This window comes from Pipistrellus kuhlii, unplaced genomic scaffold, assembly GCF_014108245.1.
Source record: "Pipistrellus kuhlii isolate mPipKuh1 unplaced genomic scaffold, mPipKuh1.p scaffold_m20_p_5, whole genome shotgun sequence".
Lineage (NCBI taxonomy): Eukaryota > Metazoa > Chordata > Mammalia > Chiroptera > Vespertilionidae > Pipistrellus > Pipistrellus kuhlii.
In genome coordinates this window covers 41,341,553-41,358,653 of record NW_023425551.1, presented here as the reverse complement: position 1 = coordinate 41,358,653, position 17,101 = coordinate 41,341,553, and the positions used below count along the sequence as shown (strand labels likewise).

Sequence of the window (17,101 nt, the reverse complement as noted above, 5' to 3'; positions counted from 1 at the left end):
GAATGTGTGAGAGTTTCGAAAGTTTCCAGTACTGCTGCTAAGGCCAAAGAGTCCTTAAATGTCTAGAACATTGTCACGATTCAAAAAATTAAACAATAAAAATCAGTGCGTTCTTCTGACTCCTGCTTTCTGAACAAAACTCTGGGAAAATGTCACTTTATGTAAAGTATGAAGACTAAAACTGCACCGCTTCTCTGGTTTTTGAGCTAAGGGGGAAAAGAAAGTCTCAGTTGCTTTAGCTACCAGGTATTTTTTTATTCTAATCCTGCATTCATTTGATTTTCCCCCCTGAGGTGGTGACACAAAAGAAGAATTGTTTAGTCAGTACATACCAAGAAAAACATTCATTTAGAATGTGCACCATGTTCACTATTTGATTTTTTTACTGTGTGTGAAATGACACCAATTTCTGACAGTCCACATGGTAAATGAAAGGTCTGATCAATATCTACCTCTTGTAACAACTCCCTCCAAATGGACAACGTTTGGGTGGTCGAACTGCCCCATGATGCTGGCTTCGCACAGAAAGTCCCTCCTTTGCTTTTCCGTGTACCCAACTTTCAGGGTTTTGATGGCCACGGCGACATCTCGTTTCCCTGGAAGCTTCAAACGGCCACTGCATACTTCTCCAAATTCTCCTGAAGCAACAGAGCAGGCAGGTGTGCTTTAATTTCAGAAGTATTTCTTCTCTCAAGGTAAATGCAAATAATTCCTTAAAAGTACTTTTAAGCTTTTCTAAAGTCTGTCACGCAAGCTATTTTTAAACTGAATTAACAAAAATTCTTTCAGGAACAAAATTTCAAATTAAAATTATTTATCTAATGCACACTGCCCACTAAAGAGAAGGGAGCATCACAGCAAATCCTAACCGCTGCTACCTCTTTTATGGTTCAAGGGGCAAATAGTTCTTTAAGATTTAAAAGTGTTGAATTCGTATGCCCCATGACTGCTACATGAAATGGACTTGGACTGAAAACGTAACATTATTATTAAAATACATTGAACATATAGATATTAATATTCCTTAATAATTCATGCATATTAACTTTCTACGTGAAAATAAATAGTACAAAAGCTACTGAATACCTTACAAATACAAGAAAAAGAAATAAAAACGAAAGCTTAGCAAGATGGTACATCAAGTAAGAGTAAATATATTCTAGCAAAATTTAGAAACATGCTAATTTTTTATAATACTGTTATTTCTTGAAGTCCAGGCCAAGCTTATAAGATAGCTTACAAAAGAACAATATCTTAACAAAACCAACAGAAGGCAAAAGTGCACAGATTCTCTGTGTCACATGCTTCTTTTTCACTTTTTTCTCTCTTCAGATTTCACAAATAAGTACAGCCTCATTGCTTCCAACAGTTCAGGTAAATGCAAAAGCTCTATACTTGAGGTATAATTATTTGCCTGTCATTATGATGTATGACTTTCGGTCTTGGCTAAATGGAAGAGCTGAATAAGGAAGCTACAACAGCCTTACCTGCACCAATCACACGCTCAATTTTAATACAGGAGGCATCTAGCTCCTTGGCGAATTGATGGACAGCTCTATTTGGGTCCTCATAGGTTTCAGGGTCAATGTAGGTTTTGGTGCCTGGAAATTTAACTGTAATGATGTAAGAAAGCATGACTGTGATGAAGCAAAGCACTTATTGTGCAGTCAGCCCAGGGATTTCATTATGCAGAGTGCTCCTTGGAACAGGGAACTTGCTTCCACATCACCTGATTCACAGCGGTTTTAACAGACTACTTCAGTCTGCGGGCGTATAGGTATTATCTGCAAGCTTCTACAGGTTACATAAGATCCAGCTCATAGGTTACTAACTGAATTGCTTTTCCGGTAAATCAACAAAATACATCACCAAAATTCTCTGTCGTGACTTATCAGACTGAAAGTTTAATTAAATTCACTGCTATCATGGCATAGTTCAAGCCATACTGAGGCTAATAATGGACTTGGAGACACATTTGTAAATCTATCAGTCAGTCAATCAATCAAATACACACACTGGGGAAAGAAGACATTTCATATACAGGTAGCCTACTACACTGACAGCAATATTAAAAACATTTAGACATCTCACTTATTCTTTTGGTTTATTTATTTTTTTTTTAAAAGACCAACCACCGTTGACATGTACATAAAATTAATACAAGAAGTGAGGGCCACTATCACAGACTCAGAGAGAAATCTACTAAAAACACAGTTTCATTTTTACCTTATAGGGCAAAAGAGGCCAGAATGTACAGAGTCCAGAGTAAAGTTAGAAAAATTTACAATATTCCTGGGATCTGCTAACCATGTGTGACACAGTTTGAAAGAAGAATGGTTCATATGAACTTTCATTTATAAGGCTCTGGGAGGAGGCAGACAATATGTCTCAGAAAAAGTAGTCAAGATTCAAACAGCATAGAATCATAAAAGTTGCAAAAGTTGAATTTTTAAAATGCACCCGGGAGCATGCAGATAACAGATAATGCCATGTTAACTTTAAATAAAATTCAGTTACAATAATGTATTCCAAGTCAGTCATATGGATAAAGACAAAGATAATATAGGCATATATTTGGTTATATTAATGCAATGAAAAGAATTACACTATATCCTCAAAAAAAAACTTTATTGTTTTTAACAAAGCCACTGAACAATCTTTCCATTAAATCTCACTATTTGGAGAACAATATATTTCTTTATGTATTACACTGCAGCCTAACTGTGCTTATGTCATCACATTAAATTAAAACTATCTTTTAAAAATAAACACATAACAAACAAAAGAAAGCAGAATGTATGAAGGAAAATGGGATTTAAAAATCTTGATTCATTCTGCTGTAGTTGATTGCTTATCCAAAATTGATTGTCTTAAACAATTACTGTTCCAGTTTATAAAACTGACAGATGCTCATTTGTTACTAAAGCTGAACATGAGAGAAAAAAAAAACACCAAACAAACAACAAAAAAAAACACAAGAAGAAAAGAGAGAGGGGAAAGAAAGAGAAAAGAGAGAAGAAGGAGTAGAGAGAAGAGGGGGGAAGAGAAAAAGAGAGAAGGGAAGAAAACAATAGGTTAACCTCCTAGATTGGTAGGCAGATGGAGAATGAGCCATCTTCTCCCTTTTTATTCTCTTTCTTTCATAGTTTTTGTTTTGTTTTGTTTTGCGATAAGGGAGCTAGAATGGAGGTAACCTTCTGCATCTCAAACGGGGTCTCTGATGGTTCTTTATTCAAGCTGTCATAAAACATTTTGACAGGCCACAGCGATTTTGGCATAAAAACATGAAATACTGCCCAGCTTGGATTCAAAGACATTGTTGGAAGAAATGGTAGGAGGAAACAAAATGTAAATTGGAATTGCTTCACTGAACTCCTCCATTGTGTTTATATCTTTAAATGTAGTACTTGGGCCATGGAGAGTGGAGTGTGCCTGATATAACGGCTGGACATTCTATTACATCCTGTGCTCTAAAAGCTAGCTAAATGGTTGCTTTCAGATTTCCGTAAAAATTCAATCTGGCGCCTTAGCGCCTAAGGAAATTGTTTGTATACTAAAGGAAAAAAAGGACACCTCCTTGCCAATAGCTGGTGACCATACTGCTGTACTTAGACACAGTCATGAAATCGAATAAAGTGTCTGTTTCTTGTCAAATGATAAGAAAAAGTATCCTTGTTAAAAGGGTGATTCAAAAATAACAGGGATTAACCAGAATAGGATATGGTAAGTGCATTTTGCTTCATTATTCATTTAAAAATTGATTTTTAAAATAAAATATATTGACATAATTTCTGAATATTCTGGTCTGTTGCTTATCTCATTAAGGCAGCAAGATTTTCTGTGTTTTAGTAGCTCATTTACATTTCTCATGAGTGTTAAATATCTTGAAACCACCATAGATATTTTTGCTCTGGAGATGAAAATTGTATATTTATCAAACATATCTTGTCCACATTAGCAAGTACAACATGCTACCCTATTTTTTTTCTAATTACAAACTGAATGTCAAATGTAAAAAAAGCAAATGGCATTAAAATATTAAAACTGAGTGATGACAATTAAGCATAAGGCTATATAAGTTTTACATGAACCATATTTCAACTTACTTCCTGCATTAACCTTCAAGCTAAAACTATATAAACTAAAACATATTTGGTAATTTTGAGATGTCTCAGAAATACTCCATAGCAGAGTGACATGCTGATTAAAACAAATATTAAAGGATTCTGCCACCCAATTATTCACATATGGGCAGAATCAGGGATTGCAGGAACTATGGTCTTAAGTTTCTCTCCTTTATACACTTTAAACTAGATGTAAAAATTTAGGCATTCAAGATTGGAACCTGTTTTTCCTATCCGTGGAAGTGTTAAAATTATTCTCTTATGTCATGAGAGAGAAAAAAAGTAACCTCCATTTTTTGGGTACATCCTCGCACTAAAAACTGCCTCTGGCACTCTCATCGCCGGAGGCTGTGTTCTCCCAGGAAAAATCACTGCAGGGAAGGGGTGGGATCACATGGATTCAGCCATAGTCAGGGGGGGCGTTAAGTTTTAGGAGGCTTCTACAATTATGATGCCCTCTTTGAGTAAAAGGAGATTATGCACACAGGATGGCCAGGGCTTTACCAGGTCCTACACTGGGGTCTGAGGAAGTGAGGGGCCCCGGAGCTGAGGCCTCTTAATGAACAGCCGCTGGTCACACCTTTTACTTTAATCTGTAGTATCTCAAACACCCTTCCTGCCTGGAAATCTGATGAGTTTCATAATCAAGTCAGATATGTATTATCTAAAGCCACTTCTATTTTGAAAGCTACAGTTACAGTGCTGGTTCCACAAATAGAAACACAGTAAAGAAACTCAAAATGTGTGTCTTTAGAGTAACACATTTTCTGGATAGATGCTTAGATAATCTTGTTATTGTAGAATGGGTACATGACAATACCTTCTTAGATATTAACATAACAAGTTGATAAACAATACAATAATAGATATAATTCCTTTGCCATTTAAGAAATTTATCCACTCATAAAAAAATTCTAGTAAAGATGATTGCTACTAAGAAAAATAATAAGTAAAATTGTTCTTAATAATTTCAAGGATTATCAGAACTAAAATCATTTGATCTGATAGATTTTTACTTTGGATGCATAGAGCTCTAACATTTATTCACATGGCTCTTATTTTTTACTTGTTATCCATAATGGACAAGAATAAAAGTAAAGATGGATATCATTTGGATTATCTATTTTCCTTGGTTACCTAACATCTATTCCAAATATGATTTCTAAAATGAATTTTTAAGAACTAGGTAATATGAATCTACAGGAAGACATTGGAGGATTAAATCCTATTACTATATGTTTACTGTCGAGTAAAAATATCTATCAGTGATAGACAATGTATAGTAGCAGAAGAGAAAGTGGTTCCTTAGCCTTTTAAGGTAGCATAACTCATTAGATGGTAAAGCCTTCTAATTTTATAAAAATTCCTTGGCTAGAACATGGGCCATGCAACATTTAATGGATTATTATTAAAATAGTAGAAAACATTTGAAAAGGAAAAATTGTGTCATAAAGGCAGCTTAATATATCCTGCAGTTATATTAAAATTTCTTAAGAGATTACATATCAGAATATATTTTATTGTTTTATAAATTCACATGATATGACTTTCATTCTAAATATATTGTCAAATGCTTTAAAGCAGTACTTTGAGCTCATTTCAAGGGTGATGCGTTAGGAATTTTTTCATGCCAATATTAACAACCAAGTTCTGTATTAATTGCAATATATAATAGTAAAGAAAAACCAAACACTTACAATGAAAGTAAAGCTCTTCATCCCCTTCTTGGTCAGCTTTGCTATAACCACAGTGCCTGGAAAAAAAAAAAAAATCAAATTTGTGACAAACACAATCAATGATCTTCCTTTATATTTTTAAAATTCAGTAAAATATACCTTATTTATTTTACAACATGCTAGTTAGATATATAAACAGAATATAAAAATTTCCTGTATTATGTAAACATAATAACATAATAATTCATATGATTAAAAAAAGGCACAGAATATAAAGTATTTGTGTGAGACAAAATAGAAGAAACATATTTATAGGTTTAGATTTATAAACAAGTAAATATTTGCTTCTACAATTCCCCCCTCCCCTGGAAAACAACAGATTTTTAAATGGTTTCCACAAGCATTAACTAGAAGAATAATTTTTTCCCAAAAGAAATGACATTACTCATCTCCTTAAACTAAAGGCGATGATTAAGTTCAAAGTGTATTTTGATCTTGGGAGAATGAAAACTTAGTGCCCTTTAATGTTTCATATCCCACAAAGAGTGTTTGCGTTTACTATCCTGATGTACTAAATAACAAGCAATGGGAGACCTAATTCTGAAAAACTGAAAAGTTATATCTCACAGATGAGAAGCAATGTGTATCCTACCTTCTCCCAATGATGAAACCAAAGACCATGAACACCAGGATGATGGTCCCTGCCACTGCGACCACAGCGATGATGATGACAGGATTCTGCTCACTGGACACGGCTGTGGCTGCAAACAGAGCAAAGGGGCCCAGCAACACTCAATACCAGGCGAGAACTCGAGAGTTAAACAAAATCTTACCAACAGGAGATGGCGATGCTATCGAATTCATCGTAAGCTCTATAAGTGCATTATTTTCATTCAGTGCAAGTTTAAATGTTATTTTTGCATTTTAAAGAAGTGGTAAGGACAGTACTTCATCTATTTTATGTCCCTCAGCTACAAAAGAAACCTATAAAATACATCATTGAATGCCTATCTCCTGCTTAGTGATTGGAAACTTAGTTATGAATCAGAGACAGAGATCTTTCGTCTACAATTGCGATTTGATCCCTATTTTTCCTCAGCAAGGTATGGGATCCTTCCAGGTCTGTTTTTCTGGAATATATATATATATATATATATATATATATATATATAACCAAAATACATATTCTATGTATTTATTCAAAGTGTTTTAAATGATTTATCTTCTATGTCATCAATATAAAATAAAAAATCATCATGTGATCATAGTCATCATCACTTGACAATTCACTATAATGAAGAAGAGTAGAATTACTTGTATTAATTTGAAAAAGCACGCAATGCACACATTTGAGAGTTTAAGATTATAAAAGAGGTTAGCTATGTAAGAAAGAGCAAACTTTCTGCAAGTACTTTAAAAAAGATTTCAGCATTATCTAATTGTAGACACTTCCTGCATGATGGTGGGTGATTCTCCTATGCTCATTAATGTAAGTCCTGCTGGTCTTTGGGGGTCTCCCTGGGAACATCTATGTTTACATGTCCTGTAAAGCAGGCTCTAATTCCAGTTCTTCAGTAAGTCACATGGCCTTCCCATGTGACCATTTTTCCAAATTAGTGGAGTTTTACTTTATATCACAATTTGCAATTGTCATAAGGCTTAGAGTATTATAATTTCAATGCCATTATAGCCTTCATAGAGTACTATAAAACAATAAAAATGTATTTTCCACTAAATGATTCTGTTTCAAGTATCATATAATATATAATGTCCAACTAATGTCATTTGTTTGTTTCTGAAACAACCAATGGTGGTACTCTTTATGGCAGGATGGAAAATATTACTCCTTCTTGCAAGTGGCAAGGGACTGGGTCTCCAGAGTGTTACATTATATGTAGGCAGAGTATGTCTTGCCACAATATAGGCAGCATATAGTTTTTTGTGTGTGTTTGTTTTTTATTGGCCTTCCTTTAGTTTATCTATGTCCTCTTCCTTTTGAGAAGTTATCTCTTAATTTTGAATACCTAAGCTAACTATAGATAGCTTTTACCCTGAAAAACATTATAAATAGCTCTGGTATAATAATTTCTGAACAAAGATATCATACACACTTGCCAATTCAGTACATGCTGATTTATTCCCAAGGGAACTAAATGAGGCAGGGGTCTAGGAGAGGAAACAACGTTTAAGCTTTATTTTTTAATTAAACCTCAACAACAACAACAAAAAGATGACTTCAAGTTTTTTTGTTTGGTTGGTTTGGTTGTTTTTATTTGTCTTTTTATTTGTGGTAGAGAGAAAAAAGGATGGAGTAGTCTGTTCATGAAGAAGGGAAATTACACACGTATGTATACAAAACATTTCTATTCAATCTATGTGTCCCATGGGTCTAATCCTTTGTTTGTCTTAGGTTCCGTTCTGCCCTGGCTTCAGGAACATAACTCCAATGAGAAAACTGAACTCAGGTGCATGACGAAATAGAACTTGTGAATATTCATGTGTATGTTTCTATATCTAGCCAGAGTCACACTTTAATCTTTGCATAGTCAACATCCATGGTTAACATTTTCAACTATTTCATGGGTAATAAAATTTAAAACTAAGTTATAGATGCCATAACCAACACAACATGGCTTAAAAATTATAAAAACAGTAGAGCTGACTTTGCATTAGAAGGGGCTGTTAGGACATATGTGCGATGAAATAGTCTGTTTAGCTTCTCTTTTCAAACAGCGCTCAAGTGACTTCTCCTCAGTGGCATCTTCCCTGCTGTTCTTCCCATCACAGGAGCCACTGTTTGCTGACACTAACAGCACTGGCCCATGCACTCTGTCAGCGCTTAACGGTGTGGCTAGAATTTGTATACAAGTCTGTCTTTCACTAAACTTTAAATTGAAAGTATCAACTCTGTCATGTGCGTGTACATTTCTAATTCTTAGCACAGTAGCTTGTGCTAAATCATTATTTCTCAAAGAATGGTCTGGGAAGCCTTGAGGATCCCTCAAGAGCTCTCCAGGAATGTTGGAAGGCCAAAATTATTTTCATAGAATACAATGTAATTTGACTTTTTAAAAACACGTTTTTATTGATTTTTAGAGAGAGGAAGGGAAAGGGAGAGATAGAAACACCAGTGAGAGAGAAACATGGATCAGCTACCTCCTGCACGCCCCCTACTGGGGATTGAACTGGTAAACTGGGCATGTGCCCTGCCTGGGAATCAAACTAGTGACCTCTTGGTGCATGGGACAAAGCTAAACCACTGAGACACACAGGCCCTGTTAACTTGACTTTTTTTTTTTTTACTCATATATGCTCACAAGTAGACAGAGTTTTCCAGAAGTTATATGACATGGGATGACATCATCACCCTGATGGCTAATGAAACCTGTGTTGAAAAAAATGTTTCAGTTATAATTTCTGATGTGGTGATTATTGATAGATATAATCTATACTAATAAAAGGGTCATATGCTAATTAGATTTGACATCTTTTGGACATCCTTCCAGACAAAGCCACGGTAGCAGGGTCTGAGACAATGGTGGTTAGGGGCAATCAGGTTGGCAGGGGAAAGCAGTTAGGAGTGATCAAGCCAGCAGGGGAGAGCAGTTGGGGGAATCAGGCCAGGAGGGGAAAGTAGTTAGGGGTGATCAGGCAAGCAGGCAGGTAAATAGTTAGGAATCAGCAGTCCTAGATTGTGAGAAGGATGTCCAACTGCCAATTTAGACCTGCAGGAATCAGGCTTAAACCGGCAGTCAGATATCCCCCGAGAGGTCCTGGATTGGAGATGGTGTAGGCCAGGATGAGGGCCTCCTAGCCAGTGCACAAATTTCATGCACCAGGCCTCAAGTCCTATATTATAAAAGGCTAATATGCAAATTGCCCTTGGACAGGGAGTTTGACTGGAGTTTAACCATGAGTTCTTCCGGCCCCGCCAACAATTTCCCCCCTCCCCCAAATTGGGGACTGGGTTGGCTAGCCCATAACCAGTGGCCCCAGCCAGCTTGATAGGTCCTAATCGGGGCAGGCTGGCCAGACCCCACTTGTGCACGAATTTGTGCACAGGGCCTCTAGTACAAATAATAAAAATCTTAATTCCTGAAACAAAAATCTTGAAATGGGGTGCATAACAATATAAGCTGACACTCAAGACTTCCTGTGTGCTGGGGACTGAACTCCGCACTTTGTGTACATTAACTTATTGAATCCTCAGAATGCCCTCTGAGTTGGGTGGTGGCTATTGTAGCAACCAGGGTACAGAGAAACAACTCATCCAAAGTCCCACATCTGGACATGGAAGATGTGAAACCAGGAAATATGTCTTCTCACGTGGAATGATACTAATAATCTGTTCTAAACTGATGACTTTTAGTTATTTATTTGTTCATTCATTGAGTGCTTTCTACGTATTAAGCGCTAGCAAGACAATCGTAAGAAAAGGAGTTGTGATCATTCTTCCATTAACTATATATCCCAGGGGAAGAGAATATTCTTATGCTAAAAATCACCAAATCCTTTCTAATGCAAACATCAATTTTTAAGATTTATTTTATGTAATCATTCAGGTCCCACTACTTCATCTTAATCTCTCTGAGTCTTATTTGCTTCACTTTTATATAATGAAAATAATATGTACAAACTTCAGCACACAACTCACAGTAGTTTATAAAGTTCTCAAACCTATTTGGAAAATATTTTAAAAATCATTTTGAAAATATATTCAAACATATGATAAAAATATTTCACAATTTTTTCAAACCTAATTGTTTAACTAATAAAAAATGTGCAGGTAAATATGAAGTAATTGATGTTTTTAAGTTTAAATTATTCATTAAAATATGGAAATGTTATTTGAAGTGTCTTATTACACTAGAAATCACAAATATCATGAGGTCAATCTAAGTTGGAGACTATGAGAGCCATTTAACACAAGACCATGACAATGTTTAAATGTTGAAATCTCAACTTAAAAATTCTTTAATGCTTTTGGATGTTTAAATGTTAAATTCTCAACTTAAAATCCTTTAATGTTTTTGGGGCCATTGAACTTGTTCTCATTTTTAAATTTACATACTCCATTTTAAAAATAATAAAGGATAATGGCATTAATTTTATAACAGCAAATATCTACAGTTATAGCTACAATTATGAAAACATAATTTATATTTCAAGTTTACTTCAATGTTTTATTCTGTGAGGTTTTGAGAGTTACTGCTTAGTTTAAAAATATAAAAAATTTTCCCTGCCAGCGTTGTTTAGTGGGTGAATGTCCACCCATGCACTGCGAGGTCATGGGTTCCATTCCTGATCAGGGCACATGTCCGGGTGGTGGGCTCTCTCCCCAACAGGGGTCATGCTGAAAGCAACCAATCAATGTTGATGTTTCTCTCTCATCGATGTTTCTATCTCTCCCTCTGCTCCTTCTCTCTAAAATAAATAAAATCATATTAAAAAATAAAAATATTAAAAAAAATTAAAGACAAATACTGTTAGCAAATTTAACAATCATTAGGTAATATAAAGGATATTTAGTCTATCTTTAAAAGATGTATGAAAATATTTTTCTGAAGTCAAAATAATTTTTTGATAAAAATTTTATTAATTTATTAAAAATATTTTATTAAAATTTGGGGAAGAAAATAATATATTTCTTTTATCATTTTTGTTTAGAATTTTGTGGGAATGCTAGATTGGCAAGCTGGTGATGAGGTAACAGCTGGTGAACCATTGCCTGAGCAGTGACATCAGGAGAAATAAAAACATTTCAGAATACAAAAGTACACTCTGAGCCCTCAGTCAGCTGAAGAACAACCAGCAGTGGTACTCAAGCTGTTCTGAACTTGCACTCTGATGATGAACAAGGACACCATCTAAGATACTTCTGCTCCTTGATGATGCACTATACCTATAGACTCCTGGATTATTGTGTTCTTATGTTGCATTATACAGATAAGCAAAATGATCAAGGGGATACAAGATATTGGTAACATTTTATTTTTAAGCTGAGTGGTAGATACAGAGATATACATTTAAAAATACTATTTCATATATATGATAAGTGTATTCTTTAGAATGCTTAAAATATTTCACACAAAAAGAAAACAAAAGTGATAAAAATAAACATAAATGCATGTTCTAAGAACTTCCTGGGCTCAATTTTTGAAATTATTACCAAAGGGCAAGTAACGTGAAACTAGTTGCCCGTTGGTAATAAGTTCTTACAGCTTTCTCTGGCCCACCCTGGTGTGCATCCTGGCTTCGCTCGGGGTTTCTAAAAAGAAGCGGCTTTGACTGATACATCTAGAGTACATTAATTTTGGGGTCTACACAATCACCCTGTTTATTAAGCAAGTCCTGCTTCTGTTCCTAACTTCATCTTTTTCAAACAAACCCAGTATGTATTAAAGAAACTATCCGAAATCCCCTGTTTCTAACATTGCAAAACAAAACCACACATTTCAAAGGATTATCCCGAATAGCCTTTACAAAGCACATATATTTGCAGACATATTTACCTTTAAAAGTAAAAATTATCTTAAACCAAATCATCATCCCCAACAGTTAACAAAAAATGCAAGAGTTAAAAAATATAGAGAGTAAGAATCCAAATCAAAGGTGGTAATTACCTTCAAACATTTTACCTGTAGCTTCCTCTAGCGTAGCCACATCGAGTCTGGGGCTGTAGTTTCCATAGCCAGCGGCGGTAAAAGCCCGAATCTGGAAGACATACACTGTTCCTGGCTTCAGGTTATTAATGGAAGCTGAGGTGGACTTGGTTTTTACTGTCGAGTAGGTACGTTCCCTTTGATCCTAGAAACAATATATACGGGACACATTTAACTGTGATCGCAAACTAGGCAGTTTGACAGCCAATTTTTGCAATTTATTTCAATTTGCTGCATTGTTATTGTAAAGGCTACTTTAGGTACTCTGTGGAATATTGCACATTGAGTTGTTTCTCAAATAATATGAAGTGTAAATGTGAACACATGCCTTTGTTGTATAAATTTCAAAGAGAAGTATTTTTGTTTAAACATTTATGATATTTGGAATGTTCGCTTTGTTCATCGAGGGCAGAGTGGCAAGAACTAGTTAGCCATAAAGAAAGTAAAATGCCCTAATGACCAAGACATGGGTACACACCTGTAAAATCTATGGTGTGGTAGAGGTTTTCATTTCATAAGATAGTACTTTTAATATTTTTCCTGAATGTTATTTAGCAAGCAAAAAGCATGTTAAAGATGAAGAAAGCTAATTAAATCAAGAAATTTAGCTAGCACTATTACCCTAGTACTGCAATTTTCAACCAGTGTGTTGCAAGAATTTTTAAAACATGCAATACCTCAGTATTTAGCCAGAGACACTGACCTCTTTTCTGTTAGATGGTTTAATAATAAAAAATAACAAAAATGACAACAGCCAACACAACAATAAGTCTGGTGTGAATGCCTTGTCTTAAACCATAAATATATAGGTCATATAATAGAGTTGAATCTTATGGGTCATATTGCATAATAAGGTTACATCTGATTGGTTAACTCTTGGTAGCAGAATCCTGATATACAAGTATAGGCACCTAATTTTTTTTTTTTTAAATCACATTGGAGCAAAAAGAGTAGATAATAACTATTATTCGTGTGTGTTTTTTAATATATTTTATTGATTTTTTACAGAGAGGAAGAGAGAGGGATACAGAGTTAGAAACATCGATGAGAGAGAATCATCGATCAGCTGCCTCCTGCACACCCCCTACCGGGGATGTGCCCGCAACCCATGTACATGCCCTTGACCGGAATCGAACCCGGGACCTTTCAGTCCCCAAGCCGACGCTCTATCCATTGAGCCAAACCGGTCTCGGCTGTGTGTGTTTTTTAAATCGATCAAAATTATACTAATTTTTATCAGATCAGCAAAAATATATATTTTTTTGGTGTCGAACGGAATTTTAGTGGTTTCTGTGTGCCGTGAGATGAAAAAGGTTGAACATTGCTACCATAGTGACATTATCAATTGTTTTAATTAAAACTCCATTTAACAGAATAAAACCAGTTTTACAATATAGGAATTAAAGGAATATTTTAAATTAAAAGTATTATATAAAAGTCAAAATATTGTATAATTGATGGCTTAACAATATTTTAAACAATGTAATTTAGTTCAATTTCCTCATTTTTCAGATATATAAACTGAGGCTTACGGAGTTTAAAAATGTGACTTTCATATTATATATGACTAGAGAACCGAAGCATGAAATTTGTGCAAGGGGTTTGACCCTCCCAGCCCTGGCTTCATTCAGAAGGTTACCCAGAATTCCGGAAGGTCATTCAGCTGTCCAGTCTAATTAGCATATTATGCTTTTATTATTATAGATAGATAAACTTAAGAATAAAATAAAATTTAAAATTCAAGAATATGAAAACTCCATCAAAACAATGTGCAAATGAATACAAATTTAAAACTTAATTAATATGCCTCTAACAGGCTATTTATGAAAAAAGTAATAAAAACTGTTCATTCAAATACACAATTTTAGAGAATTTATTATTTATTCTATAGTAAATTCCTGCGCTGAACTGTGACTGTCAATAAAACTCTCATTGAAATTTGAAAATGTCAGTCTGGTTGTTTGATTTTTCTTCACATTGATATTTACAAAAGTGTAAATAACTGTATATCCAAACTATACTTGTGATTTATAGTGAAACGGATTTGTGATTGTTTTCATTATAATCATTCATAAAAATGATAGTTGGTATTATAAATATGCATTTATCTAAAACAAAACAAGGAATAATTAATATTAGATGACATAATGATATATATAGATGTGTGTATATGTATATAACAGATATGTATATATCATGTGTTTATATACTCTATAGTGCAATGCAGTTATTCCCTAGTTTGTAAATTCAGAGAATATACATACATTTTCTTTCTGTCATGCAAAAATAGAAAGAAAAGGAACTATTTGAGTAAGGATTTGCAAAATATCTTGTTTCACTGTGAGAAACTTTACTCTCGTTTACCTTGTATAATAACTTACATTTAAAAAATGTATTTTATTGCTTTTGAAATCTGATGTAATTTCAGAAGGGATTATAACTGTTAGAGCTCATTGGAAAACATACATAAAAACCAACATTAAAAAGAAGGGTTCCCTCAGAAACACATTTTTGATGGGATAAAAATTTTTCCCTGGAACAAAGTGAGGTATTTAAAATGTAACTTTGGCAGTGGAGTCAGTAATTTATAAAGGAAACAATAAGTCAAAATATTGTAATCTTAATCTGAACACTGAAACTAATCTTAAACTATATGTTTTTGCGTCAAAAGAAAAAATATTATCTATTGCCATGCACTGGTGTACATTAAGTATTTATTCAAGTAGATCAGCTTCCAAGTTTTTCCAAATCTTTAAGTTTCTATTTTTAAGAGCTGTCTAACTGGTTAAAATAGCCCTGGTTGGTTTGGCTCGGTGGATAGAGCATCGACCTGTTGGACTAAAGGGTCCCTGGTATAATTCAAGGGCATGTGCCCGGGTTGTGGATTTGGTCCCCAGTGGGGAGTGTGCAGGAGGCAGCGTATCAGTGATTCTCTTTGATGTTTCTATCCCTCCCTCCCTCTCCCTTCCTCCCTGAAATCAACAACACTATATTAAAAAGTAAATAAATAAATGGTTAAAATAGTTATATCTATATTACAACACTTCAGCTAACTCACTTAAGTCAATAATAGTAACACATACTATTACTATTACTACTAGTAATAACAATAGTTTCCATGTTTCAAATTTCAAACCAGGTCCTTCTGTGGGGTCGAGCCTACATACCAATTTGTGACTAAGGGCACCATGCTCCCAGTCTCTCCAGATAGGTCAGAAATAAATGCACTCATATGCTCAGGCATGTCACTATTTATTAAAATGTAGCAAATATGGAGATATAGAGGCAACACTTGGGTTTTTCCCATGCAATTTTTCATGGAGAAAGGCGCATAAAGAAGTGGTCTTGGATGTGATCAGCATAACATAGATGAATTAAATTTCACATGGAATTTAAAGAATAGACTATCATCAACCAATTCTAAAGTTTAGAGAATTCTGCAAAGTTATTGCCAAAATATCTTTAATTTTCAAATTACTAAATAATTTTAGGCCGTCATCCTATCACTGAAACCACACACATAAAATAAATCATTCAAGGTCCAAGCAGACATCCTGAAATAAAAACATTTTTCAAAAAATGCATTGGGCTGTGTGGTTTGGGTGGCACTAAAACATGCTCCACCTAATTATCATGACTTCACACTGTGAATAAGCAAATATATTCCTAGAGGAATATTTTCAGTTGTGTCGCAGAAGTTGAATAATACAGAAATTACAATAATGAATCCGTCTCCAGGAGGTAATGATCGAAACCGGCTAAAATTAACTAAGAGTCCTGAAGAACCTCCGAAGAGTTGGCAGAAGGACCAGCTTCAGTGTGCAGTGCGGCAGGCGGACAGGAGACACGTGCCGCGGTGCGTTTCCTGCGCCTGGTACTTACTTTCTCGTAATACTTGATTTCGTACTCGGTGATGACTCCGTTGGGATGCTCTGGCTCCTGCCAGGAAAGCTCCACGCTCCGCTGTAGCACCCGCTCCTTCATGACTCCGCTCACCTGCGAGGGAGCTGTTTGGACAAGATGTGTCAATAAACAGTGAGGAAATGCACTGGATGCCTCGCATCAGATGTCACCACTGATCAGCTCCGTGCTGTGCCAGTTTCATTAAGGTAAAAAGAAAGCACCTTTTCATAGCTCACAATTCAGAAGGTAATGAATATTCAAACAGGACCTTATTACCGTTCATAAACCTTAATAGGAGCTTAAATTAAAGTGCAAACAGCAGAAGATAGCATTGTTCAAGTTGGTGAAAAAATGGAAATGCAGGGGCTGAGGATGACAATTAAGCAAGTGAATGCTAATTAAGGCTACAAAATATGATTTCAGATTAATCTCCAGTGATAAACGAAGTCCAAATATTTATTTCCCAAGCAACAGCAATACGCTTATAAAAGAAAAAAAATTACGTTAATATCGTGCAAGAAAAAATATATGAAATGGCTACTTTAATCTTCAATGAAAGTGATCCCACTTTAAAAAAAAAAATGTTTTTATGTTTCATGGGTGTGTGTCTGTATTCCCAAAGAATTCCAATTAACCTTGGCAAAAAAATTTTTACACTTTCTTTGGTCAAGGGCAAGAAAATGCTAAAGCTGCTGGTATTCCAAAATGTGTGTGAAAACACATATATACTCTTGCA

The 17,101-nt window shown here is 34.9% G+C and overlaps 1 protein-coding gene across 5 annotated transcripts in view; it reads right to left on the bottom strand.

The window, feature by feature from the left end:
• EPHA7 (EPH receptor A7) overlaps positions 1-17,101 on the bottom strand; it is a 162,599-nt gene that overhangs the window by 16,693 nt on the left and 128,805 nt on the right. The window contains exons 6-11 of one of the 5 annotated variants that reach the window (XM_036414852.2): positions 16,345-16,469; positions 12,439-12,607; positions 6,453-6,561; positions 5,822-5,877; positions 1,488-1,601; positions 453-638 (exon numbers count right to left, since the gene is read on the bottom strand). In XM_036414852.2, the coding sequence (XP_036270745.1) occupies positions 453-638; positions 1,488-1,601; positions 5,822-5,877; positions 6,453-6,561; positions 12,439-12,607; positions 16,345-16,469 (759 nt within the window). Of the gene's footprint in view, positions 1-452; positions 639-1,487; positions 1,614-1,652; positions 2,927-5,821; positions 5,878-6,452; positions 6,562-12,423; positions 12,608-16,344; positions 16,470-17,101 lie in introns of those variants that run through there. The other 4 variants (XM_036414851.2, XM_036414850.2, XM_036414849.2 and 1 more) reach the window with 4 other exon arrangements.